Raw genomic sequence first — 27,857 nt, 5'->3', positions numbered from 1 at the left:
ATGGTGCTTTTATGAGCCCGAATACTGCTATTAGTCCTAGCAACCAGGATCCCACATGCAGATATTATTCCTAGCAACTGGGAGCCTGCATGCTGCCATTATGAGCCCGCATACAATGCTATTAGTCCTAGCAACCAGGAGCCCACATGCTGCTAATATTCCTAGCAACCAGGAGCCCACATGGTGCTTTTATGAGCCCGAATACTGCTATTAGTCCTGGCAACCAGGATCCCACATGCAGATATTATTCCTAGCAACTGGGAGCCTGCATGCTGCCATTATGAGCCCGCATACAATGCTATTAGTCCTAGCAACCAGGAGCCCACATGCGGATATTATTCTTACCAACCAGGAGCCCACATGTGGATATTATTCCTAGCAATCAGGAGCCCGTATGTTGATATGATGATGTGTTAAAAATGGAAGTCACAGATAAACTGATGAGGTTACACATTTTGGCTTCCTATTATATAAACAATATTCCCACAATGAAAACTCCAGTTAACAGAATAACAAAACAGGGAATTATGATAGTAGGAAAATACAACAAACAGCAATGATGAACCCTGATAATCAATGAGAAATATGATTATTACTATGTGAGTGATGTGGTCCGATCATAAAATTATACCCAAAAGACACTAGACAATGTTATTTTGACCTCCCATAATTTTCAGGCCAAGCAACAGGATTTTAATATGTATAGCTGGAATGGCTGATAATCCCGTCTCTTCCCCTCCCGAACTTTGCCATATTATCTATAGCTTCTTATATGTGGTAATACGTTAAACAGAAAGGGAAAGGTTATATTTGTTACTATCATATGAGCTGTGCAATCGCATAGAGCAGTGGTAGCCAACCCTAGCCCTCAAAAGCTACCAACAGTTCACATTTTCCAGACAACCTAGCTGCTGCACAGCTGCACTCAATCACTGACACATTTTAAAAGATACACAGATGGAGCTAATTAGCTCACTTGTGATTCTGTGCGGAGACCTGCAAAACATGCACTGTTGGTAGCTCTCGAGGACTAGGGTTGGCTACCCCAGGCATAGAGCATTGAAGCTGACTGGAGTGTCGTCCTTCCGAGCCTCCAGGCAGAGCTGTACTTCCTAGAGGCAGTAACCGCCCCCCCCCCCCCCCCCCCTTAGGTGTGACATCATGATGTCATGGGCTTGAGGGCAGCATATAAGGCAACATGTGAAAAGCATCTCATGTGAATACCTATAAAGTAAAAATAAAAGGTTAATAAAATTAGAAAACATTTATTTACAACAAGCGAGCACACAAACACACACAAATCAAATCGATTTGTTCTCAGACGTCCACTTTAAAATGTCACTTTTCAATGAATTCAAGTCTTTAATGATCATTTATTCTCTGACGTATGTTTCGGGATCTTCCATTATCAACCTTCCTTTTCTTGAAAAACGAATCCCCAACCACTGTGTCCCCAAGAGTAGTGATGGTCTTCTCCTTGAACTTCACTTTCGGTTCCTGTGGGAGATCAGGTACCAGGAAAGCTGGGTCATCATAGTCCACGCTTGGAAGCTCTAGATCCACATTCTCGCTACATGGAGAAATGGATTACATTGTAAAAACATGCAGTTACTAAAACACACAAATCATGCTGGCAATGTTATATATTATTATTATAATTTTATTTATAAGGTGCCACAAGTGTTTCGCAGCGCCGTACAAAGGAACAATACAGGGAGACAAAGCTTGGCATAACATTGAATAAATAACAAAAATACAGTACAAATAAAGAGCGCCACAGATCAATACACATTACAGCTTAAATGTAAGTAGTGAGGACTCAATCATCATACAACTAGAGGCTTGATGCCAATGATGGAGATGAGTATGCAGACAAGGATGGTCACTGAGTGTTTAAGTATAGGAGAGCTGTGAGTGACATGTGAAGAGAAGTATGAAGAGAACTACAAATATATGCCAAGGAAATAAGAGCGTAGATTTTAGTTCCATGAAACGAATTTCATGTTAATAATTAAATTAATTTGGAAATACAAAAACACAGTGACTTTTTAAAATCCACCATACGTTAACCTAGTGACATGACTAGGTGTATGAGCTATTTATCTTGCTACAGTACATCTAGCCTCTATGGCCCTTATTCTGGTTGGTGCGGTAATATCCGCGTGCGTTCGTGCCGCCAATGTTTTGTGTCTGCGCATGTGCAGAGGCGTCTCTGCGCATGTGCAAGCCGGACGCACGGCAACATTCCGCATGAAATGTGTACACTACGAACAGGTGGTGGAGAGGGGTGTGAAGGGCTGTTTGGGCACATTACCATATGTTTACACCCCGCGTTTCATAGGCGTTCCCATGAAAACGCTGGGCGTACGTATGGTAATGCGGCCGTGACGCACGTGTAGGGGGCGGACATATGACATTGCCAGGTGTCAGCTGCCCGCCCAGATCCCTGCTTTTGCACGGAGAAATGCCCATGTGGTCTGAGGTTGCGGGAGCTGGTGGAGCACTCGGCCCTGCATTCGATGTTCTGCGACCATCGAATGATGGGGGAGGTTCCCTGAGATGGAGGGGGTGTATTCATGAGAAATACACGTGCGGTCCGTTCGGACAGCTTCTTACCGCGGACGGAGTTGGCGATCCGTATGGAAGGCGGGGTTTAGGACGCACGGTGCTGGCCGCATATTCGGATCCGGCCGCACCGATCAGAATAAGGGCCTATATGCTATGCATGAGGTGCCAGTCATGAGTGAGCAGACAGGTCCTGTGCAACTCTGCTAGAGTCTCCCTGACTAAGGGCCTTATTCTAGTTCACTCTTTCTGACAAAATCCTTCTTAGATGGACAAAACCATGTGCACTGCAGGTGGGGCAGATGTAACTTGTGCAGAGATAATTAGATTTGGGTGGTGTTTTACTTCAAAGTGAGATCTATATTGCAGTGTAAAAATAAAGCAGCCAGTATTTACCCTGCAGAGAAACAAAATTACTCACCCAAATCTAATTCTCTCTGCACATCTGCCCCCCTGCAGTGCACATGGTTTTGTCCATCTAAGAAGGATTTTGTCAGAAAGAGTGAACTAGAATAAGGCCCTAAGTGACTACGACGCACCAGGAGACGGCTCACAGTTATTTAATATGCAACACTTGAATATCTTTTTGTGACTAAAGGGGTATTCAATCCCGGCAGTGGATTGTCGAGATTCGGGTGTGATCACGACAATTCACGGACGTTATTGACAATCTTCAATGCTGTCGGCCAAAACAGCATTGAATAGGCGCCCACCGCTATTTCACCCGTCGGAAATAGTAGTGGGGATTGAATACCCCCCTTCATCTGTATATGAAGCACAATAGAATTTCCCCTGGAAAAAAAAAGACACAGCTTCTGCATGTTAGGATACAGATTCAGTCACACAGAAAAATACTAGTTACATTATATATCAAAATAAGCAGAAGGCATCCCGGAAAGCTTCAAATGATATTTGTAAAGATAATTCGGTACTTATGTATTATCTGGGCTCCCGATTTTTTTCATTGCATGCCACTACTTAAGGCATGCAATGCAATGCAATGCGATTTTTTATAGTAAAGACCTGATTTTTAATTGTATAGTCAACCATGGGTGATTTCATACCCCCACTATCCAACTACGCATGGAGTCGATTTTATATAGTATGGCGAGCGCAGCGAGCCACCGAGCCCGAAGCGTGGCGAGCCCCGCGAGGGGACGTGGATAACTTTACATGTATTCTGCGTCCGCTCGCCACGCTTCGGGCACGGTGGCTCGCTGCGCTCGCAAAACTATATAAAATCAACTCCATGCGTAGTTGGATAGTGGGGGAATGAAATTGGGTCTTTACAATGAAAAATCGCATTTGCATTGCATTGTATGCCACTATATTGCATGCGATGCATTGCAATGCAATGAAAAATTGGGCGCCCAGATAATACATAAGTACCGATAATTCTTATTCCTTTAGACTGGCAAACACTAGAAAGAGCATTTGGAAACTTAAGAAACGGTGCCAATGCTTTCAGATGCAGTTTAGTACAAATGTTGTGCAAAATAAGTCATTAAATAGTTACAGCACAGAAATGAGCCATTTTCTGATGTAGCAACACACTGCGGCCTTTGTTATGCAGTATATCAATGGGCGTCCTGCTCTGCTCTCAGAGGTCACATGTTCTAATGGCACAACTGCATGTACTAGTTGTTTCCCTCTGGGAGATAATGTACTGCCAGCATCAATAGAGCATACAATAAGCAGTATTTTATTTTATTACCAGGTAGGATCTGGTTTCAGAATCATGAATTATTAAAAAGAAAATCTATCTTAATGATGTAATACATCACTTTCTTCTATCCAATTACCAGTCTAGGGCTTCCTCCTAGCCTCGCTTCTGAACCCCGCCCACAATAACACACTGCCTCACACGTAATATCTATGGCTATGGTGATCTGGCACCTTATGTTCCTACTCATATCAGAACAGAGAATGTTCTCGATGAGCAATTTTTTTTTAAATTAATAGAAAATCACTGAGGGCCCACTCACACATACTTAACCCTTTGAATGCCAAGGGCATTTGTCAAAATAGGTGTGAAAATTGGCAAGCAAACCTTTTTTATTAACCCTTTGAAGTGCCAACGTTGCGGTGAGAGATCCTCAAAATATACGTTAAAAATGGCAGCGCCGCTCACAGCGTCTGTCCCTTATTAGAATAAAGTAATACAAACGCAGCCAAGTCAAGGCAGTATTCAATGAGAAAAATTCTCTGTGCATGGCGAGAGATTTTTTCTCTCGCCATGCACTCGCCCTGTTCCGGAGGGCTCGCTGCCACTCCTGCTCCCACTATTCAATGTGGTTAAGACTCGCCGCCACTCGCAGCGAGTCTTAACCCCTGCATCGGACGAGCGTCCGCGGCAGGGAGCTGGCAGGGAGCCGGGGGACAGTGGCAGCCAGGGAGATTAAAGTCTCCCTGGCTGCCCCAGAACATATGCGGAGGGGAGGAGGGCTCCCCGGGACCCAGGCAGCACAAGCTGCCCCCCCTATAGCCAGCGGGGGACCCAGTATTCACTGCATCCGATCGTGCATATGTAATGATCGGGTGCAGTGAATATATGAATATCTAATGAGCGGCTCGAGAGCCCTGGCCCCCTGCTGGCTGCTCTTTTTTTTAAATATATATTTTTTTATATTAAATATATATTCATGTGCTATAAGCACATGAATAAAAATAACATGCCCCTTCACAGAAAAAAAATCCTGATTTTTTGAAAAAAACAAAACAAAAACCTTTTAGTTTAAAAGTTCACATTCCAGTTCTCCATGAAAAGATGGAGAATTGCTACACGGAGAGACACGGCGAAAATCACTTAAAAATACGGCGAAAATATCACATTGAATAGGGTGGTTCACTTTTGGAGAGCAAAATGCTCCTTCCAACGCAAAAATAGCACAAACTCTCCATAAAAACGGCAAATTTTTCTCATTGAATACTGCCCATTGAAGTTTAACTTAATATCGCTGTGAGCGATGTTAGCATTTTCAGCGGATATTTTGAAGATTGTTCACAACACCGTTGGCAGTCAAAGGGTTAAATGTGTGATCATGTGAGGACACGGCAAAATCCTTCACTACTAAATAACTCATCTGTTTTAGCGATTGTAGTTTTAGGGACAGCTGTAGAGTGTGCGCACATACATTGTACGTGACACCACGTACAGCAGCCCACTACTGTGCTCTTACACCTGCTGCAGCAATGCAATAGGCTTCTTGGTCAGTTTACTAAAAGGAATAAATACTGTGGATACATTACTATTCCATCACCAGACAGTAGGGTTATATGGGGTATATAGAACATGGCATTGGGAAGGGAGGCAAACAGTGGAGCATTGGTACTTACTAAGGATCTTCCTCATCTTTGATTTCCTCCCATGCTCCATATGGATTTGACTTTGTTCTCTTCTTCTGAGGGGCAGGCTGTGGGGAGGGCGGTTTAGCTTTTGTTACTACTACTTCTTTTTCTTTTTCAGAATCCGATAAATGGCCAAGATCTGATTTTGTCTCCTTGTTACTCTGCAACAGGACAGCAGCTTTATCTTTCAACACCTGAAAACATACAACTACATCAATTCATCAATTACACTAAGCAAATCAGATACAAAGTGGGCGCAAATAAAATATGCATGGCTACAAAAATATTGTTTTTGCTATATTTGTGTTGATCTGATGCATATCAACAGTCCCTATAAAATGGCATAGAGAACGTTTTGTTCTAGTCAGATACCAGTAAAAGTGGGCAACTAACACTGAGTAGTTTGAAGAGGATTCTGTAGGGGAAGGGGAGCCAGTGCAGATTATGGTAGAGTGAAGTGACAGATGCAGAGGGCGGGAGAGGTAAATAAGACTAGCTTCTGGGTTAAGAACGCATAGGATGGGTGTGAGATGGGAACATAGGAGGCCAGTTAGAAGGTATCTGAGGTGAAAAATGATCAGGGAGTAGATAAATCCCTGTACCTGCTCTTCATAACAGTTCTGTGGAAGTTATAAGCCTTATGTTGCCCATACACTAGAGCGATCGGATGTGATGGGACATTGCAATCCGATGTCCCATCGCATCCGATTGAATCTTATGATGCCCAAAGCTTTTTTCCTGCACCCAATGTCACATGCCATCTGCAATGCCCCATCTTGTGCTGGAAGAGGGCTAACGGCAGGTGTCCGTGTAGGTCAGCGATGCGCAGGAGGGCTGGCGGATGTCAGTGGTCACCGGCGGCGGCAGAATTTGAAAAGACAATTGAAAACACTGGGCGGCTCTCTGATTGGCCGAGAGAGCTCTCTCTCAGCCAATCAGGGTTTTCAGTTGTTATTTAAAATTCTGCCGCCGCCGCCGCTGACCCTGCGCTACACAGCCGCCCATGCTCCTGCCTACCCCGAACCTGCCGCCGAGCTATACAAGTCGATAGATATTATGTGCAGGACATAATATCTATCGACGCAACATTCGACTGGCACATCACGTCGGGTGACCCATTCGACATCCATACAATCCTTCGATTTATCGCACAGAGTTAGTCAAATTGGTGCCATTAGTGCCAAACAAAGAACTAAACCGAGTGGAAAACCCGAGATTTAACTGGGATAAATCGTTCAGCCCGCTTCTGAACCGAGGCCCTAATTCATCTTACTGTAGTCTGCCTGGAAGCTGGACAAAGCCTTCATTGGTGTTATAATAGTAAGTAACTATCAATTTACACTATACTGGTTGACCTCTCTGGATACATACTTATGTTACAATGTCTACAATGGATATTTTTCTGAGCGATAAAAAATAGATAGAGAGAATTGTGTCCCTAAATAGAATATTGCTTTCTTCCAAGTTTTGAGAACTGCTCTTAAAAAAGCATCTAGCATCCTAGCTCCGGCCTACAGCACCTGTTGCCAAATGATCTCCTAAAACGAACCAGGCCCCCAACGCTGCATAACTTCCTAGATACCGAATCGCTCAGTAAATGGAGAAATTAAACATAGTAAAATTGCCCAATTTGACAAACTGTTTGCACCCAAACTGCACTTTTCGTGTTTTGCATGGAAATGTAGTCGGGTGTAACCACTTTTGCGCTGCTAAACCCGATGCTTCTGGGCACGTCTGAAATGTAATTGTTCCAATGGGCATCCATTCATTTTGGCAAACTAAAACAACAACTGAATTGCCTGATAACATTTTACAATATAGGCAGTTTAGAATAATTACATAATGGGATTTGGGTCGGGTACGGTGTAAAATTCATGTTGGTACTTTTTTTGCAGTGGTCTTACCTTAAATTGGATTTTAGTTGGCTTTTGTGTAACAGGAGGTGATGGTGTTGCGCCATCTACTGGCTCAGCCTCTTCAGGTGCGGCCTCTTTGTTTGACTCCGTGGTCACCATCTCTTTATCGCCATCTACAGAATTATCTTCTGTATCTACAGAATCTTTTCTCTCATCACTAGGGGGCAAGCTGGAAACAAAGTCCTCTGGTTTCTCCCATCTGGATTCTGTTCAGAAGAAAACCTTGTTAAGGACTGAATCTGAGGCAATAGATAAGCCATGATATGGGCAAGTTGCTCTTACCTCCGGTTTCAGAATTGTAGTAGTATGTGTAACCCTCTTCAGAGACACTTTCCGCCCACACAGAGCTGGTTCCTTGCTGAGAGGACACAATGACATCACAACTATGCATGGCAGTTCACATAACGTACATTCATTATTATTATTTTAGTTCATATGCGCTGTTGATGTTCTCGAATAGTCATATTTTGTATATCATTTTTTTTTCCATATGCATCCATCTAAACGTGACTGATATATCTTGTTCCCTTCTCTCATCATTCTGTTTGTTCTCTCCTACTTCAATCTATACAGCTTATATCTGCCTTGCATACAACATGATCACACCGTCCAACTACTATAACCGACTTTAGCCCCTAATTAACAACGATCTCTATTCAATAATTGCTACAGAGATTTGCAACAATGATACTCAGTTTCCATGGTAATCAGCACCTGGTCCACCCCCTCCCCCCCCTTCTTGCTAAGCTGATGGACAAATTCAATCACCAATCAATAGATCGTCCACGTTCCAATCAGCATTGTGAACAGAAGGACATGCCTACTGCATTACCTACAAAATTCCTCACAGAGCACTCCTCTGCATCCCTAGAGAAAGGCCTACCAGCTGAAACGCGTTGGGTCCCACTATACTATCTACAAGCACATCAAGGTTGACACTGCATGTATTAGAGCCTCCTCCCAGCCGGGAGGTGACTACTGTTGCACTACTGTTGATCCCGGGGTGCCAAACTCTTGCGAGAACGGCAACCCGGAAGTCAGCAGGCGAAGTGTCCTGTGGAGCCAGGCTGTGTCTCCAAGCAGGAGAATACGAGCTACGGTGGCAGCTTCTTGCTGCCAGTCAGATCACAGAGGACAAGTACTGAATGGGTAAGCAGCTGCTAGCGGGACGCCGCATCCTGCACATTACCCACTTACCATTTCCACTGCATTAACTATCGCTCACTGACTTTTTACCCTAATTTTACCTTCGGCTTCTACAGAACTTATTGAGCATTAACCCCAAGGATAACATCCACAGACTGTATCATCATCCCCAGTGTGCAAACACACCCCCCCCCCTTTCCTGCCCAATTAAGACCGCTGTGGTCACCTATTGTGAACATAGGTCCCAGGTGAGGGACCTATGGTAATAAGGGTCCCTAAAAGACACCCTAAAGCTCCTTTTAGAGGGGTCCAATTACAGTGATACCTTGCTGGCCTATTCCTGTTGATAACATCCAGGGCTTCAAACAATCTCTATTTCCAGTTAATAAATCTCTTTATTTTCACCTACAGTATATCAGTATATTCTCCCTTTCTTTCTTGACACACCACACCAACATACGAGTTGAGCGCTAAGTATTCATTCAAAGAAACTGCATATACCCCAGGGTCAGGATTACCCTTATACTACAGCAGCTCCTTTAATATCTATTTCACAACACATACCCTTTACCTTCTATTAAATTGAGCGCGGTTCCCATTTACCAAACCTAGACTGCTCCCTGGCAGATTACAGACACACCTTAATCATTTATCGATGCCAACACATTAAATACTGATTATCAACATATAATTTCTGACAGTACATGTCCTCAACTTGTGTTATATACTACAATAATCCAAGTTTCTTACCCTTGTTTTCAGAAAACCACAATAGATAATCAGTGGTCACAATCAGTGTCTGTCTGATAACCATTACTGAAATAAGACAAAAATGGCAGCATGTCATGTGACACACTGTTACCAACAGATTTTTTTAAATTACTATAGACTAGAACTATAGACTTTGGGGGGTATGCAATTGAGGATCACGGCTCTAGATCCCGCCTGACAGCCGTGATCCAGGCCTGTTTTCTGTTTGCTCAACAGCAAATCGGCAGGCGGGATTCAACGTCCCGCCTGTCGATCAGCGAAAGGAGGCGTGGCCGCAAAAATGGCCGTAATGTCGATCTACGCTCGGAATCACGACAATCCATGGCCGATATCGGCAGAACATGCCCCGACAGCTTTTAAAGTCGGGTTCATTCTGCCATGAACCCTTTTCAATACTGTCAGTAAAGACAGCATTGAATAGGGCCCCTCCGCTAATTCTCCTGTCGGAAATAGTGGCGGACGATTGCATAACCCCCTATGACTGATGGACTGGGAAATTCATATTTTGAATAGCCCCAATTTTTTTTTTCATGACCCATGTCCACTTTTTTTGTGGGACGGTCACTGATGTACTGTAAATGAGAATGGAGAGTTCTGTTTTTGGGTGATGCATCCAGACAGAAGTTGGTGGTTATGGCCAAAACAAGATGATGAGATATAGTACCCGTCTGCAAACATTGTTAGAACGGTTAATGACCCTGTACCAGTTAATGCAAGGGACCTTTTTTCATTTCCTGATTAATGTATTTGATGGTTACATTCTTGACTATTTTCTAGTTACATCCGTTACGCACACATTCCTTGAAATATTGTCAAGGTAATAAGAAAACGTTCCTGAAAATTTTACTAAAACAACCTGTGTGGTGTATGCTTTATTGTTCAAAAGCATGGAATAAATATTTGTTGTAGTTTCAGAGAAATCAGACATGTAGTTTATTGCAGAAATTACCATGTCCTATACGTTACATTTAAACAACTTATTGATTTATAGCAGACAATGGTGAGGATTGTTCATATTTTTATTCACCAGCAGTAGATACAATGGTGGTAAAATTTGCTTCTTTGTGTGCATTTTAAATTTGTTGCAATGTAGAGGTTTCCCACAAATATTGTATCCAAGAGTTACATCCGTTACTTTGGAATTGCCTATAATAAGATTTCTAGCATTCATTAAATCAGTTTTCCTCAACCCTAATCCCAAGGGAGCTGTAGGAGGTACATGTTCTCTAGATCTCCTCAGATTTCCAAGTAACATAACATTAGCCGTGAATCTTTTAAAATTTCTATCAGTACTACATACACCCACGCTCCTCCATGGAATATAAAACCATGTACTGTTAGGGTTTGTTGAGGGCTAGAGTTGGGCAACCCTGCATGGTTTACTGTAAAAGGTGTTTAAATCAGAATTGCTGTCTGCCAATCTACTGTACATTACCTCTTTAGTCTGGTCTGTGGTCTCCAGGAATCCCTTTGGCTTCTCCCAACTAGATTCTGAAAGAGAAAACTTTTTATTATTTAAATGCTGCCAGGCTGTTAACCAATCAGCTCAGTTCTAGCCACATAACTCCCATTCTCTACTCCCTTCTCTGGCTGCCTATATGGTGACTCTTCTTCAAGTTTAACTTACTGAGTTTCAAAGCCCTACATCACCCAAGGCACCTGAAGCAGCTTCTGATTATATAATGGAAAAATGGAATAGTCCTAATCCTTGCGCCAGACGATAGCAGCTGGTATCCCTTTGGAAGAAGAATCGCCACACTTCAATAATACAGATTAATAGACATAGATAAAGGTAACCAGCGCTTGGTGCCTGATGGAAAATAAACTCTATCAGGGAAGGTTTAGTGAAATTTCCACCCTCTGTATGGGTCTGTGGTCTTACTGGCAGTGGACTCACATTAAAATTCTAATCTCGCATACACAAAAAGGTTTCTTTTACCACTCTCCCTGTGTGGAGTTAGCGCTCCCCTCAGATAGCAGATAGCAGATACTGACATATGACAGGCACTCAACTTACTTGAGATTTCTGTCACGCTTTCACTCAAAGGTTTCTTTCTCAGTGATGAAACAGCCAGAAGTACACAAAGATAGACTCTTTATTCCGCACACTCCAGGACATAAAGGGCACTTATCCTTTTTCAAGATAACCTGCTCTGTTCCTGTTCAGGGTATTTAAGCTGTCCCGCCGGGTCACGTGATGATAGGTTCACCTGTTCAGCGTTACTTGTATAAATGCTTTTTTTCCCCATTTATGCAGATAGCAAGAAGGATAAATTTAATTTCTCTGTCATGATGGAACTGTTCACCCTCTGTTCTGTTGGAGTGTGTTTCAGTCCTTTCCCAAGACAGCTTAAATACCCTGAACAGGAACAGAGCAGGTTATCTTGAAAAAGGATAAGTGTCATTATCCGAAACGCGTTGATCCACCTGCCGCCGAGGGTTAAAGGAGAAGATAGACGTACCAGCGGGAGCTCCGGGGGACGGACGCCAGCGCTCACAAGCACTTACAAGTGAACGCCGGGCTCATCGTGTCTGCAGCACGCCGCGCCGACCAGCTTGGAGCTTGGAGCCGTCCTCACCTATTTCACCTACTCGCTGCATTCTCCCTTCCCTCTTATTGTCATCACCATCACCATCTGTTTGCCGACCTTTATGTCCTGGAGTGTGCGGAATAAAGAGTCTATATTTGTGTACTTCTGGCTGTTTCATCACTGAGAAAGAAACCTTTGAGTGAAAGCGTGACAGAAATCTCAAGTAAGTTGAGTGCCTGTCATATGTCAGTATCTGATTATATAATGTTCCACCTGATTACTGTGATCTGTAGATAAAGGTTTTATCCCGTAATTCAGCTTTTAGCAATGCAGCTCAGACTTTATGAAACTCACTTCCACGCCAAATTCAAAAGGCCCCCATGCAAAAATCCTTCAAAAAGCTTCTCTGTACTTCATTGTTCCTGTACGGTATTACATTCGTTCTATATGTTAAGCGCAATGAGTCCTAATGGAGTAAGTGCGCTATATAAATAAAATGATGGTACTTGTGTAGTTTCACGGCAGCAGTTACGTAGTTAGCGTAGTGTCCCTGTCAGAATCAGCGTACTGTTCCCGCAGCCGTAGGGCTACGTTAACAGTATAGCTTAAGCTTCCGCTGTAAAACTACACAAGTAGTCAGTCAGGCGTCTCTGGTAGTATCAGCGTTGTGTTCCCGCCCATTCACGGCCAGCCGGAGCTTACATTAGCGTAGTCAGTCAGCATTATGCAGTTAGCATAGTCAATGTGCGCTTATTACATTGTGTGGGGACCATTGACCATTTTAACCTGCCTGACATGACAGGTGTGAATATGATCCTGAAACACCCCCACTATCCACGCCAGCCGGAAGCGTGGCGAGGGCAGCAAGCCCCCTGAGGGGATGTGTTGTGTCCTCCCGACCTTTTCATACCCCCACTATCCACGTCGGTGTGGAGTTCAATTTATAAAAAGTGTGGCGAGCCACCAGTCCGAAGCATGGAGAGCGAAGTGAGTCCCGCTAGGGGCCTCAGAATACATGTGAAGTAATCTGCGTGCACTCGCCACACTTCGGGCTTGGTGGCTCGCTGCACCTACCAACTCTTCGGGCTGGCGTGGATAGTGGTGGTTTGAAATGGAGGCATTTGCCTGTATGTAACATGGAGCACAGGTAAATGCCTCCTTTATTGTGCATGAGACGCACTTGCGGCTGCACCCCCCCTTTGTGCAGGAGACGCTTTCACTATCGAACCCCTAATCCTGTTGGCAGGGTTCCGTACACTACAGCAATACTTATTGAGACGCCCATGCGTTTCATTTGTGGTCTCCTTTCATGGTGTCAGATTAAAAGAAACCGTACCAGAGCTTCTTATCGGGGGTGACTTAATTGACATTTTAAACATGCTCTAAAAGGTCTTTCTAAACTGCAGTCTGGGCAGACTCCCTTTGCTAGACCTGTGATGCGGATGACTGTACACCATATATATGTGCATAGTAGTAGTGTTGACCCGAACGACTCTGCCATGGCAAAAAGCTTCAACCAAGGTCAGGACTAAAATCACTCGATGTTAACTAAAATATCTCCTCAGACTAAAAAAGATTACGAAAATAAAGCAAAATCATGATTTGGGTGAGGTGTGTTCAAACCGGAATCTAAGTTTCAGTGCAAGAATAAAGAAGCCAATATTTCCCTGCACAGAAACAAAATAACTCACTGAAATTGAACTCTCTCTGCACATGTTACATCTGCCCCATCTGCAGTGCAGCATAAATTTTCCCATCTGCAAAAATTGCAGCCTTGCTAACTGGTCTGAATCAGGCCCTTAGTGAGGACTGTGCGTGTCACTCTTAAAATTCAAGTAGTAGAGAAACCATCATGTCCAGAAGACTTGCCCTTGCATAGGCACCCTTATTCTCCACAGTGGCAGGGTAAAAGCCCCTCCACCCTGATTTATTGCTGGGGCAGGATTGTAATAAATAAAATAATAATAATAAACAAATACTCAATTTTTTGCTAATGTAGAGGACGCAGCCTTGGTTCTCCATCGCGACTCTAGGCTTTGGTCAGCCTGCCTAAGATGAAGCAGGCTGGCCATCGGATCAGGACACCTGAAGAATGTTGCCACCACTCCACCCCCAAAATGCCACAGTATGTCAATCATGCTGCTGACAGGGGACTGCGAGCAACATTACAAGACACATATGCAGTCAAACATTGACTTTCCATACAAATATGAATTCGGTCCTATGCCATTTTAATTTTCCCTTGTACTGGGGCTGTGCTAGACAAAAACCTGTCTAACGCAGTCAGTCAATAAAGAGGAAGTCTATGACAGAGCGTACCCCAATACCAGTGTTCCCTCTAAGCTGTGCGCACGTGCGCGCGCACACAACTCGACGAGCGTGCGCACAGACATTACAACTGAGCGCACAAAGCAGCAGTGGTCCCTTTTTGCAGTTGTGGACTCAATTAATGTGTGTTTCACCCATTAACTACATTGTGTGCTGTGTTTTGAATGTTTAAATGTTTAATATAATTTTGAAGTAAAGTTAACACAAATGCTGAACGTCATTTTCCAGTTATATATAGAAGTGACGCACAAAAATGAAAATTTCCTTCCAAAGTTGCACAGCCAAAATCTTTTGCCGCACACAGCCTTCGTAAAATTAGAGGGAACATTGCCCAATACCCATGATTCCAGTGTCCTAAAATGGACTACTATAAAAAACAAAAAAATGTAAGTCTAGAAAAAACATTTTTTTCCACTTATACACGCCAGCATATTAGTCAGTCCTATATAATTTCGGTATTAAAATATAGATGATGGATGCCTAGGAAAATTAGATATATGATAAGATGAGATATATGGTACCTCCTGTTAATAAATTGTAGTAATATGGGTATCCTTCTGGAGACGTTCCCTTTGTCCACTGCTTTTCAGCGTGATGTTTTTCTAGGGCTTCGATTTCACTCCTTTTCTTCTCATCACGGGCTCTTCTCTCTTCAATGGTGGGACCAACCAGAGGTGCAGGAACTACAGAAAATGTACAAATTATTTCAGTAACAGTTCTTTATACAGTGCACACACATTCTGCAGCAATTTACACAAAACAGTCATTCCCTGCCCCACTATAGTTTCCAATCTGTATTACCTATCACATGCACTCTAGGGATAATCAGAATCCAATTAAAACTACCAGTATGTTTTTGGATTGTAGGAGGAAATCTTAGTACCTGCAAGAAACCCACTCAAATATGGAAAGAACATACAAACTTCATTCAGATTGGTCCTTAATGGCCACTAATCACTGTGCCACCATGCTGTCCCTAAAATTCACAATGGCTTTTAATACATAAATTTACAAGCGAGTCATGTCTAAGGGGGAGATTCAATCGCCGTCGAGCATCTCCCGTGGGGGAGATGCTCGACGGGCCCTATTCAATGCTGTCTTCCCCGACAGCATTGAACAGGGTTTCCTGTCAGAACGAGCCCGACATCTCTAGCTGTCGGGCTCGTTCTGCCGGGAAGTGACGAGCTGCCGGCTGCAGCTCGTCACTTCCCGGCCGCAACTCGCGGCCACGCCCCCTTCTCGCCGGCCGGGACATTGAATCCCGACTGCCGAGCTCCAGGCGAGCTCACCGAGAACGGGACAGGGGCATGGCTGTCGCGCTAGCTCGACAGCCGTGCCCCTGACATTGAATACCCCCCTAAAATGGACACACACTAGACGATATGCTCCATGGGTAATATCGGCAGGGTTTTCGACCGAACTCCAGGGCAAACGATATAGTGCATACACAACAAATGACAACGCTGACGGTATCGTTCAGACACGTCATCCTGTCTCCGCCCCAAACATGCAGCCATTGCTTATTCATTTCTAATCTCTCAGTGTACTACAAGTTCCAGGTTAAGTGATGGGAGGAGCACTCCGGCCAGCCCTGAACTCAGCAATGGAACACACGAATGACTTCCGAATATTAACATCTATACAAGAGGTAATATTACTTCATCAATCTGTCCATAGAGATTACGTGATATAAACACGGAAGTCACGTGATCAAGAACAAAATGCAATTTAAGTATACATCAATAATCTATCTTCATGTATGCCTTTTAACCTCTATGTTTTTCTAGTAAGATTATTATTTATATTATTAATTTGTTAATTCTGTATGAAAATCCTGTTTCATGTATGAGGATCCTGTTTCAAGAGGTTAATAGGGGTGTCATTTCCCTCATTTCAAATCTATATTCAAAGCTTAGGAGTAATACATTTTATTGATTTATGTGTTAGTTATACGTGAATAAATGAGAAAAGAGTATTAATTTGTTAATTCTGTATGAAAATGGAAGTATTTTTTGCACTTACACAGCGGCGAAACGCGGCAGGTGTTGCCTACCCCCACTTTTATTTGGACTGTTCCAGACCAACCTTGGACCTCTATTTGGACCTTACCTAACCGTGGACATTGTTTACCATCTTGAAGGACCCCAGCACCATCCTTGGGAGTACCAGCTCTGGGTGTCTCCCCTACTCTGGACGGTGACTCGGCCCAAAACTTCAACTCGGGCCTTGAGTCCCAGGGAGAGAAACTACACACCCCAGCCTTCTGTCTACAGGTGGACGGTAACCCAAACTCATTTGTTTGCATTTGCACTTTATACGGTCCTGACCCCAGGTACTTGCTCCTGAGGAAGCTAGGAGACCTTTCCCAGGGAAACGCGTAGAGCCTTTCAGAAGCCCATTACCCTGACACCACCAAGACTCCTGAGGATTACAAATTGACATCTAATCACCTACTGGAATTGGGACTAACAATCTCTATCTGGTCATCTTTCACAAGTTCAAAGATTGGACCTGCAGCGACCGATACTACTCTCCCAGGTATACCGGACAAGCTACCAGAACTTTTATTTACCATCTCAATATGCATCTGGAACCGGCCACCTGGTAATATATTGCTGCTTATACTAGAGACCTTCCCTCCAGTCACTATTATCCTGGATATAGGAGTCTAAAAGTGTCTAAAGGGTATCATTTCAAAACCTTTTAAATATATTCCCCATGTGTCCAGCCCGTATATAATTTTTATATGTATGTATTTAATTATATCGGTTTAATTTTTAATAAATTATTTTAATATCCAGAAACCGTCATTCTCCGAATAATTTGAGAAACAAGCCAGCGCTGGTTACGCTTTCTTTTTTCCATATATATATATACACTTTTCCTGGGACTGACAAGCCCTAAACCAGCTGCTGTTAGCACGCGCACCTTACCACCACATATTTTTCCGGTGTACAGTTCGGGCCTGACAAACCCGACACAAATCAGCAGCTGCTAGTGATTCAACACAAGTCACAGCGCCACCTTCCCCCACTCTCCTTCCCTGTGGAGGAGTCCAATTATTTTTATACGTGAATAAATGTTTATATATTTTTTACTATAAGTTGTGTGATAATCTTTCCTCAAAGCACAGTCCCCCCCCCCTTTTTTTACATTTGCAAGAAAGATGCTGGGCAGAGGCAGCCGATAAGGCAGGGGTTCCCAATCTTTTTAGAATCATGGCAGCCTAGAGTGTCAGAGTTTTCCCACGGTACCCCTAGGCCAAAGAAACATATATATAAATTTCAGTAGATTGTGTTTATATGTGCTTCTTAGGTTCAGTTATGTGTTAAAGGGCAGGATTTGCTTCTGATTGTACACATTTTATGATTGGCAGCCACCAGCACTGGTTTTGTCCATAAATAATTGATCATGAATAAGTTGAATTGGTCCTGGACCACCAACCCGTGACACCCCCGCAAGTGTCCAGAGGCACCCCAGGGAGCCACGGCACACAGTTTGGGAACCACTGCGATAAGGTGAAGTTTTCAGTTTCTCCATCTGCCCCATTGGAAGTTATAGATAATAATATTTTATCCTAAAATTTTCTGAATTTATGGCTTTCCCAAAACGGATAGAAATACTTGCCTCTCAGTTTACATAAGAATCAGTCTGTCATATGTCTCCACTGCCCCTGAGATTTTAGGTTATTTCCACTCTCACATTTGTGACAGGAAGAACTGAAGCTTTTGTACTATTATCCTATCTGGCAAATTAATCGATACTGTGTCTGCCAGGAGCGTAACTCAAAGCAGAACATTCACATAAGTGACATTTTCCAATTTTACATTCCATAGCACAGCAGCTTATTTTGCTCCTCCTAAGTGTACATGTCAAAGGTCTAAAGCAGGCATGTCCAACGTTGGCCCTCCAGATGTTGTGAAACTACACATCCCAGCATGCTTTGCCACAGTTTTTCTATTAGAGAATGCTAAAACTATTGCAAAGCATGCTGGGATGTGTAGTTTCACAACATCTGGAGGGCCAACGTTGGACATGCCTGGTCTAAAGCCACGTTAGATAAATGGAATCATTCACGGTACCTGGCTTTGTGCCTTCCAGTCTCTTCAGATCTTCCTCATAGGCCTTTAGTGCCGCTTCTTCCATTGCCGCAAAGTCCCTTGACTTCTTTTCCTCTTCTTTTGCCTTGGCCATACTTTTCTGCTTGATCTATAAAAAAGGAGAGATTTGTACACATATGTAGTACGCTGCCAATAATGTGCTATCACAGTGATATTTGTGGACAAACAGTGCATCCTAGCATGATGCTCCCTCTCAGTGATATGTAAACCTCATGCCTTGTAAGAAGCTACTGATTAAAATATGAATTATTACAGAATAATAGTCCATGGACTAAATATTTTTTCTTTATAAATCAGTTACTGTCTAATAGTACCTCTCTCCACATAAAATTAGGTACTCTTTACCTAGAAGGGCGCCCGTCGCGGGCATCGCGGGTACATTTATGTATGGCCGCGACCGACGCGATGCCCGCGATTTCCCATTGAAACCAATGTTAAACATGGAAATCGTGTCGGTCGCGTCGCGGCCGGCCATAAATGTACCCGCGATGCCCGCGACGCGATGCTCACGATTTCCCATAGGAATCAATGTTAAAAGGCGCGATGGACCCGATTTTACTGTTAAATGGCTCAATCCACCCGATTTGGCCATAGGAATCAATGTTAAATGGGCCACAGAGCCCATTAACCCTTAAATGTGCCCCCAAATTTTTAACGCCACCCCACGATCCACGCCAACCCGAAGCGTGGCGAGCGGCGGCGGTACGCGTCCTCCGACCTTTTCATGCCCTACTATCCACTAGGGCGTGGTGTGAGAATATAATAGTGTGGCGAGCGCAGCGAGCCACCGAGCCCGAAGCGTGGCGAGCGCAGCGAGCCCCGCGAGGGGACGCGGATACCTTCACAGTTATGCGCGTCCCCTCGCGGGCTTCACAGGTGTCCGTGGCGACGCGGACACCTGTGAAGCCCGCGAGGGGACGCGTCTACCTGTGAAGGTATCCGCGTCCGCTCGCCACGCTTCGGGCTCAGTGGCTCGCTGCGCTCGCCACACTATTATATTCTCACACCACGCCCTAGTGGATAGTAGGGCATGAAAAGGTCAGAGGACGCGTACCGCCGCCCCTCGCCACGCTTCGGGTTGGCGTGGATCGTGGGGTGGCGTTAAAAATGTGGGGGGACATTTAAGGGTTAATTTGGCCTATTTGGCCCCAAATCGGGTCCATTGAGGCATTTAACAGTAAAATCGCGGTCAATCTGCCGTTTTAACATTGTTCCCTATGGGAAAATCGCGGTGATCGCGGTCATCGCGGGCATCGCGGCCATCCCGATTTACCCGCGATGCCCGCGATTTTTACCCCCGATCACCGCGATTTCAATCGCTGGTGCCCTTCTAGGTAAAGAGTACCTAAAATTATATTGGTAGGAACATGAAAATAAACATAGATCTACAACTGACGAGCAAACACCTTTTTGATCATTCAGCTAATTGGGATAACGTTCCAGATCAGCAGAGTGCTGTGTTCCCAGCTTGAGTCGCCTGCAGGCCCTGCACATAGTGTGCTAGAAACTACTCAGTGTGTACGGGCTTTAATATTAAACACATAGGGGGATATTCAATCTCCGGTGAGCACCTCCCGTCGGGGAGATGCCCGCCGGGCCCCATTCAATGCTGTCTTCCCCGACAGCATTGAGCAGGGTATCTCGGCAGAACGAGCCCGACATCACTAGCTGTTGGGCTCGTTCTGCTGAGAACAGCCTGGAAGTGACGAGCTGCCGGCTGCAGCTTGCCTCTTCCCGGCCACGCCCCCTTTTCGCTCCCCGGCAGGCGGGACATTGAATCCCGCCTGCATGTTCTCGGTCAAGCTGACTGAGAACAGGACTGGGTCACGGCGGTCGAGCAAGCTCGACTGCCGTGACCCTAACATTGAATACCCCCATACAGTGCAACCTCCCAACTGCCACTGTTGCAGCAGCATTGTAGGCTGTTTATTGGCTAAAAGCTCCTACATACCCACCTATTAAACAGACAGTCCATTCAGCCAATGTTGGGTGATCAGGCCATGGACTACTGTATAAGTGTGTACCCACCATCATGATGGGCACACATCCACACACATCTTCAGATAAAAAGGTCTGTCAAAGCAGGGATGTCCCTGGGGTCAGTGACACCAGATTCCGTCAACTAGCTCCCTCTTGCACAAAGAAAAGGGGGCTGTGCCTCACAGCATTAAACAGTTCAGGAGGCCTGCCCTGTATTTACGGAGATGCCGGGCTACCCAGGATATTTACATGGCTGCAGTGCCATCTCCATGGCTGTGGCAGGAGTCTAGTTCTGCATGTAATATCACACTGCAGCACCCAGCTCTGGTCACTGAGGAGAAGCCATTTTGTAGTCACCCCTCAGAAGGTGATAAAAGTGCGTCCCACACTTCCCTAGCGAACCCTCTGTGTCAAACCAAAAGAAACAGCAATTATCGGACACGCTGGACAAAAATGTATGGATTCTTAAATAAAGAGAAAATGACACAGGTAATTTTCTAGTACAATCAAATCAACTCTGTCTGTTACATTGTGTGATAGTCTACTACTAGGAGACAAAATGTGACTAAAGTACACATTGTAAGTTCAGGCAGTTTACCTCACTGATTTTTTTGGTGACATTCTCTTTGTGGTTTTTCCCCCTCTCATGGAATTCAATACTCTAGAAAAATAAGATATTGTGTTAGTAAGAAATAGCAAAGCTTGATTTCAAACAATTTACTGATTTTGACAGTACTACTACACTATACATAACATGGCACTACTACACTATACATAACATGGCACTACTACACTATACTGTACTTTTGCATTAGATATCAATTTACATTTACATTCATGGTACAATGTACACATTCGATTTACGGATTCTGACAGTACTACCACACTATACATAACATGGCACTACTACTACTTCACTATACATAACATGGCACTACTATACTATACTGTACTTGCATTAGATATCAATTTACATTTACATTCATGGTACATTGTACACATTCGATTTACTGGATCGAATTCGATATTTCCTTGTCTGCACAGTAGATTTTTCTGTTCGATTTTGAGAAAACTGGAGCGTGCATCGAATCGGATGCCGATCCAAAGTGTCCTAAAAACCATTCAATGTGGATTTTATTTTGCTTCTATAAGTGAAATCGAATAGAAAATTGCCAAAAATCGATGCATGTGGAGATGCATCAAAGCATGCAGTGATAAAGTACTAACCCGCTCATGTCAATTTTCTTCTTCATTGTAAACTACAAATCGGTAACCTGAAAATCCTCAATGCACTGAATATTTATTGCCTTCCCAAGCATGAGCTATCCGTCAGTTTTAAACCTAGGAATAGGATTCTTCCGAGATATAGAAATGCTGTAAAATTCTAAGGGGTTTGTTTGCGAAGATGGGCGTTCTATTGAAGATGGGATGTTGTTATGGGCAACCAATCAGATCATATCTATTATCTTCTAGAAGGTACCGAATACAGCTCTCCTTTACTCCAACACTCAGTGACCATCTTCATACGCATCTAGATCATTGGCCTCAAGCCTCTAGTTGTATGTTGATTGGGTCCTCACTACTTACATTTAAGCTGTAATGTGTATTGAACTGTGGTGCTCTTTATTTGTACTGTATTTTTGTTATTTATTCAATGTTATGCCAAGTTTTGTCTCCCTGTATTGTTCCTTTGTACGGCGCTGCGAAACACTTGTGGCGCCTTATAAATAAAATTATAATAATAATAAGCAGATTCTGATTGGTTGCTATGGCAGATATCCCATCTTCAATACAACTCCCATATTAGTAAATAAATTAATAAGACACGTTATATGGACATTAACCAGACATGGAGTAAAATCCACTTGTAAAATGCTGTAAAAGTCTCCAATGGGCTCCCAGGTGGGAAGTACCACTCCCCAAGGCACCCATCTGAGGAGCACCCTACCTAGCAGGTGTGAAAGCTCTGCAAAAGGCTGAGAGAAGGCTCATGACTGGCTTTGCTATCTCATCAGGAGCCCCCAAAGGCAAACGCTGTTCCACTACCCCAATGCCATTTATAGGAAAGCTGCCAGAATCTGGGCATACAGCAGCTTGGCACTCTTGCAGGTTTGTGACTGCATTCACCAGACTTTACAGAATGAGAAAGGACAACTGCAGTGCACAATGCTAAAGTGGATGTGGAGCTACAAAAACAGACAGAGAAGAGGAAAGAGGAAACAATTCCTGATTCAGTACTTCCCTGCAGATGAAGAGAAGGAGTTGCTGCGATGAGCACAGTAAGGGAAGCCAACCATAGAGGAGTTGCTGGATGGCTGCCCTGACATATGACATCCTCCCGGGCACCAAGGACCCTGCATTAACTCACCCCATGAGAATAGAAAAATAAGGCCTAGTGACTTCACCTGTGCAGAGGGATGGTAATAAAGGACAGTAGACATGGAGGTTAAGGTTGTTTGGAAATTAGATAGGTCTGCCTACAGAGGTTCAATTTTTAAAGGAATTCTTGAAATCTTGGGAAAAAACTTGTTGTACAAGGCAGAGAATTCTACAGAAAAGATGTCCTGTAATCCGGAGAGGGACATGAAAGGAGTATAAATGAGAGGCACATATTTGGGTAGAGTTAGCAGGTAATTTGAGTTCTATGCCAGAGCAATTATGTTAACTGAACTGTAACATATTAGAAGTACAATTACAATAATAGCACTATACTGTAACACAATGTTAACATACTGGCTTATTATCTGCAATCCAACACTTGCAGTAAATACAGAACTTCTTCGGTTGGGATTTCCAGTAGTCAGCCCTGCAAAAATCAGAGTGAGATTATCAGTCCTTACAAAAGCTTTATCATGTAAAATACAAATGCAAATCACAAAGGCATAAGAAATTCATGTGTATTTTCTCAGATCTGTCTTTTTATTTTATTTATTTGACGCCACCTCAATAAATGAAGTAGTACCATTTCTGAATAGTTAGCCAATGTAGACATTTCTCCTTAAATCCATTTTGTTATGTAGTTCCTGTCCATAAGAAGCAACATGGATAAACAGAAGCCCGAGTATCTCAATGGTAAGATTTTGACAAGGCTCTAGTGTGCACTAATAATATAGAATGACAGCACAATGCAAATCTCTTGGATAACTTAAAAATGTAAATTGTGAAAGAAAACCATTAACTTACATGACAGCTTCCTAACATATAATCTTGTCCTAGAAAGAAAAAAATATATATAGAAAGGCTGTTAGGAAATACACAAATAAGAAAGAAACCCCAGAATGCAAGCAGGAGCAGGACATATTCTGATTGAAAATGTTACAAGTGTAGACAGCAATCAGAATTACAAACAGTATGATCCAGTCTATTCTGGAGTGTGTGATGGGGCACCCACTAACTCAAGAGAATATAGCATGTTCTTGGCATATCTGCAGCAGTGCAAGTACATTTCTTAAGGAGTGTACACAAGGTGCGAGGATGGGGGGTGATTCTGACTAAGCATGTGTTAAAAATGCTGTGGCATAGGATTGACCCTGTGTGTTTTTCACTAGAGATGGCAACTGGAATCATTTCCTACATTGGGATGTGACAGCTGGGCAGCTAACCCATTTCATGCCAGTCTGATGCCAGGCGCAGGGGAGCTATTGGTCAGGTTTAGGTACCTGTTGGAGATCTTAGGGTTAGGCTTGGGGGGGGGGGGGGTTTAGACTGCAGAGAGAGGGAGGATTAGGCAGTTGCAAGGGGGGTTAGGCTGCAAGGCAGTTAGGTTTAGATGGAGGGGGTGCTGGGATTATTTGTTAGGCACTAGCGGGAAGGAAGGGGGTTAGGAACCTCATGGAGCCCCTTTCGGAATTCTCCTTTTTAGGATGCCATGTTTGTCATTTGACCTCTGCCTCGCTTTACCCATTTACTACTCAACACTAAACTACTCTACTGTAATCCCTATTCACCAGGAGGAGTGTGTTACTGTTGCAGAAGGTCAGAGAGGCACCAAAGGCTTGGTATGGTTACTTCAAACTGGGGATGAAAATTTTTATAGATGTGGGATGGTCATATCTGCATTTAATGGGTTAGTGTGCAGTTAAAAATAAAGAGGACACATCCCCCCCACCACTAAAGCTGGGTACACACCTATAGTTATCTGTCCAATCTTTCAAACGTTAACAAAGATTTGTTTACTCACCAGACAGATTGGACAGATAAATCTTTGCTTAAAGTGCTGGCTATACACTTTAGCGCTTTTGGCCGATATCACCCGATTCCAAGGAATCACCCCGAGAAATGGGGGGAAAGGTGGCCAAATCGTCCCATACACTGCATCCGATTTCCCTTGACCTCCCCAGATGCTTCAGTGCTATTATTTAATGCCATCATTAAATAATCAAGTGCCAAATTGAATGAAGGACTCCTAGGGAAGTTCAAGGTATATCAGGTCTGACTTGAATTCAGTGAAGTCGGACTAGTGCATGGGGGCCTTAACTCATGCACTGGAAAGGGAGATGCCAGGGACCAGGCAACTAGATCACTGCTGGTTTTTGCGCTAAATCAATTAAAACACCAACCTATGTAATAATAGGCTAACACTGTTCATCACCTATAGGTGGGGGAACTCAAGTGTGTTGAGACTGAAGCTTTGGGTACTTGTGTAGTATCACGGTGCCCAAGTTTCTTACGTACGGCACTGTAGGAAAATCGCATCGCATGAGCCATTGTAACAGCTGTGCGATGCGATCCAATTTTCCTATGTCATTTATTCACTGCTCTCATAGCCCCGGGGGATCGCATCGCACCTCCCGCATATATAGGGTGTATTGTGCCATTACATTAGCTATACAATTATATCATTGTATGACATACAATGAGGTTTTAGGCACACCCCCACCCCGAAGCATGGCGAGGGCAGCGAGCCCCGCGCAGGGCGGTGGAACGTGTCCTCCGACCTTTTCATACCCCTACTATCCACGTCGGCGTGGAGTTGATTTTATGTAGTGTGGCAAGAGCAGCGAGCCCAAAGCGTGGCGACCCCCACAAGGGAACACGGATTACTTTACATGTATTCTGCGTACGCTCACTGCACTCACCACACTATATAAAATCAACTCCACGCCGATGTGGATAGTAGGGGTATGAAAAGGTTGTAGGACACGTATGCTGAGCAATCTGTCTGCTGGCCTCAGAGAGAACACGGACGATGACTAGAGTTAAGGTCCATACACACTGGGCGACTATGCCCAGCGTGTATGGACAGTGATGATGATAATCATTGCTGAAAGCCGCTCAGTGCATACACACTGAGCGGCTTACCCCCTGCCCGGCACCAACGGAGGGGGGGATGGCATTGCATAGAGGAGCGCTATGCAAAGCCGTCCTGAAAGCTGCTCATCTGCTGGTATAACCAGCAGATGAACGGCTTTCCCGGCGATCACCGCCGGACCATACACACTGGGCGGCTTTGAGCTGAAAGCCGCTCAAACCTGCTGTTTTTAGCGACTTTCAGCACAAAGTCGCCCAGTGTGTATGGGCCTTTATATGTGGTATAAATCTAGTCAAGTGACAGCAACGCGCAAGACAGCACATATCCGTTGCCCATACGCACAGAGCAATCCATGCTTAGTTTCTAAGCAATCTAGTAAGATCGCCTTAGAAAAGGGGCTGTAATTACCGTGTGCTTACGGTTTGTTGTTCTGTCATTTTTTACCAGCTAGTAAATAGTGTTTCTAGAATATATCCAAAATTCTAAATGTCACAGGCACAACAACCGATCTTAGCTATTGTTGCCCCGCCCTACCGGAAACTAATTACTGCCAGTTAGATCTGTAACAGGATTATAGGAGGGAGGTGGAGAACAGAAAAGGATGGGTAATGCCAGGAAAGTCACACTCCGGTATAGCTGGTAAACATACGGCAGAGGGAGGTAACCTCCGGCACTCCTCCCATGCTGTGGAACTAACAATCCCAGCATGCCCGGCCTGCCACAGTTCAGCTATTAGTGCATACTGGGATGTGTAGTTCCACAGCTGCTGCTGGTCCGTAGAGCCATATAATAACCAGTGGTATGGCACAACATGAGCCAGTATGCCTCGTCCAGCCCCACGCCTCTCCAACTACTACAACGACCATGCTGGCCCCCAGCACTCACCCTCAACTCCTATCACACCGACATGTCCCAATAAAGCGTAGTACACTACGGAAGCCGGCACACCGCACCCACAAACAGATGCCGCTAAGGTGGCCGGGAAGGCTCAAGCCGCGTTCGTGTTGCATAGGCTCCTCCTACCTCGTCTCTTGTGGGCGGGGAAAACAAACTTGGCATGAGAGCTTTGCAAACAAGTTCAGAGATACAGCGACCCGTCCAGTCAGTGCCCCACGCCCGCCGTAGCAGCAGCAGCCGGGGACGCCAAGCAAGGAGGGCGGCCCGGGCGCCGGCGCCAGGTGAGTGCCTAGCGTTGCAGACACTAGTACAGTAGTAGTAGTTGTGGTGGTGGTGGTGTTGTTGTTGTGGTGGTGTCTCTGTGTCCCAGTGTCCCAGTCTGTCCTGTTCGCAGGTGGCAACGTGCCGCCACACATACGGGCACTCAGCCCCGTGACACACACTGTGCTCCCCCACCGTCCGGTCCCTCCTGTGCTCCGTGTGCCCCGGCTAGGAGGGGGTCATGTGACGGGGGAGCCGGTGCTGTCAGGGATGGGTAACGGTCACGGGTGACGTCAGGCGAGGGCAGGGCTCCCATATGGTCTAGTGTCAGGATTCCTAGTTTTCACCCAGACGGCCGGAGTTCAGTGTGGGAATACCCCTGCCAGTGTACAGGGCGCCCTTGCTCCCTCCAGTGCTGCAAGTGACATGACACCCACCACACCACTGCTCTTTTCCTAATGTTAAGGTGGGGCACACAAGAACCAAGGGGCAGCTAGTCTAGCAGCAGCTCCCCCTTCTATCCCACATGGGCTTCCAACCATGTACAGATGTGCCTGCTTGTGTTGATGTTGTGCTGCATGCTGCCATGTGTACACCCAGTGGGGTAAGTTTGTCCCAGTTGCCCGGAGGCAAGATAAATATTTGTGCCCCCCAGAAAATCCAGAAAGTATTTTTATACATTTTGTTATATTTGGAGAAAAGGGGGGTGGAAGGAAGCGCTCGATAGTGCAATATTATTTTG

The 27,857-nt window shown here is 44.5% G+C and overlaps 2 protein-coding genes across 4 annotated transcripts in view; one reads left to right on the top strand and one right to left on the bottom strand.

Moving 5' to 3' along the window:
* Positions 1 to 1,249: 1,249 nt before the first annotated feature.
* Positions 1,250 to 27,356, bottom strand: WBP4 (WW domain binding protein 4). 3 transcript variants are annotated; one of them, XM_083168917.1, is made up of 11 exons: positions 26,981 to 27,356; positions 23,890 to 23,918; positions 23,440 to 23,512; positions 21,305 to 21,367; positions 18,688 to 18,814; positions 15,127 to 15,288; positions 11,182 to 11,237; positions 8,112 to 8,187; positions 7,818 to 8,035; positions 5,902 to 6,107; positions 1,250 to 1,570 (listed from the first exon to the last, which is right to left on the bottom strand). In XM_083168917.1, coding segments are annotated over exons 2-11 (1,191 nt in total). In that variant the 5' UTR covers positions 23,892 to 23,918; positions 26,981 to 27,356; the 3' UTR covers positions 1,250 to 1,362. The 3 variants fall into 3 exon arrangements, with proteins under 3 accessions (XP_083025043.1, XP_083025044.1, XP_083025042.1); XM_083168918.1 differs by lacking the exon at positions 26,981 to 27,356 and adding an exon at positions 26,843 to 26,972 and having other exon boundaries at positions 5,902 to 6,074; XM_083168916.1 differs by lacking the exon at positions 26,981 to 27,356 and adding an exon at positions 26,843 to 26,970.
* ELF1 (E74 like ETS transcription factor 1) overlaps positions 26,983 to 27,857 on the top strand; it is a 105,171-nt gene continuing 104,296 nt past the window's right edge. The window contains exon 1 of the mRNA XM_083168910.1: positions 26,983 to 27,135. The gene's annotated coding sequence lies outside the window, so the exon portion shown is untranslated. The remainder of the gene's footprint in view (positions 27,136 to 27,857) is intronic.

Source organism: Crinia signifera, chromosome 2, assembly GCF_055691185.1.
Source record: "Crinia signifera chromosome 2, ASM5569118v1, whole genome shotgun sequence".
NCBI classification, from domain to species: domain Eukaryota; kingdom Metazoa; phylum Chordata; class Amphibia; order Anura; family Myobatrachidae; genus Crinia; species Crinia signifera.
The sequence above is the reverse complement of the archived record's forward strand: the minus strand, read 5'-3'. Positions and strand labels throughout refer to the sequence as shown.

Coding starts and splice junctions, on each gene's coding strand:
- WBP4 (XM_083168917.1), bottom strand. Junction 11,238..15,126: donor CTACAATTTATTAACAGGAG/GTACCATATATC, acceptor TTTCTCTTTCAG/AATCTAGTTGGGAGAAGCCA. Junction 8,036..8,111: donor CTACAATTCTGAAACCGGAG/GTAAGAGCAACT, acceptor TCTTCTGAACAG/AATCCAGATGGGAGAAACCA.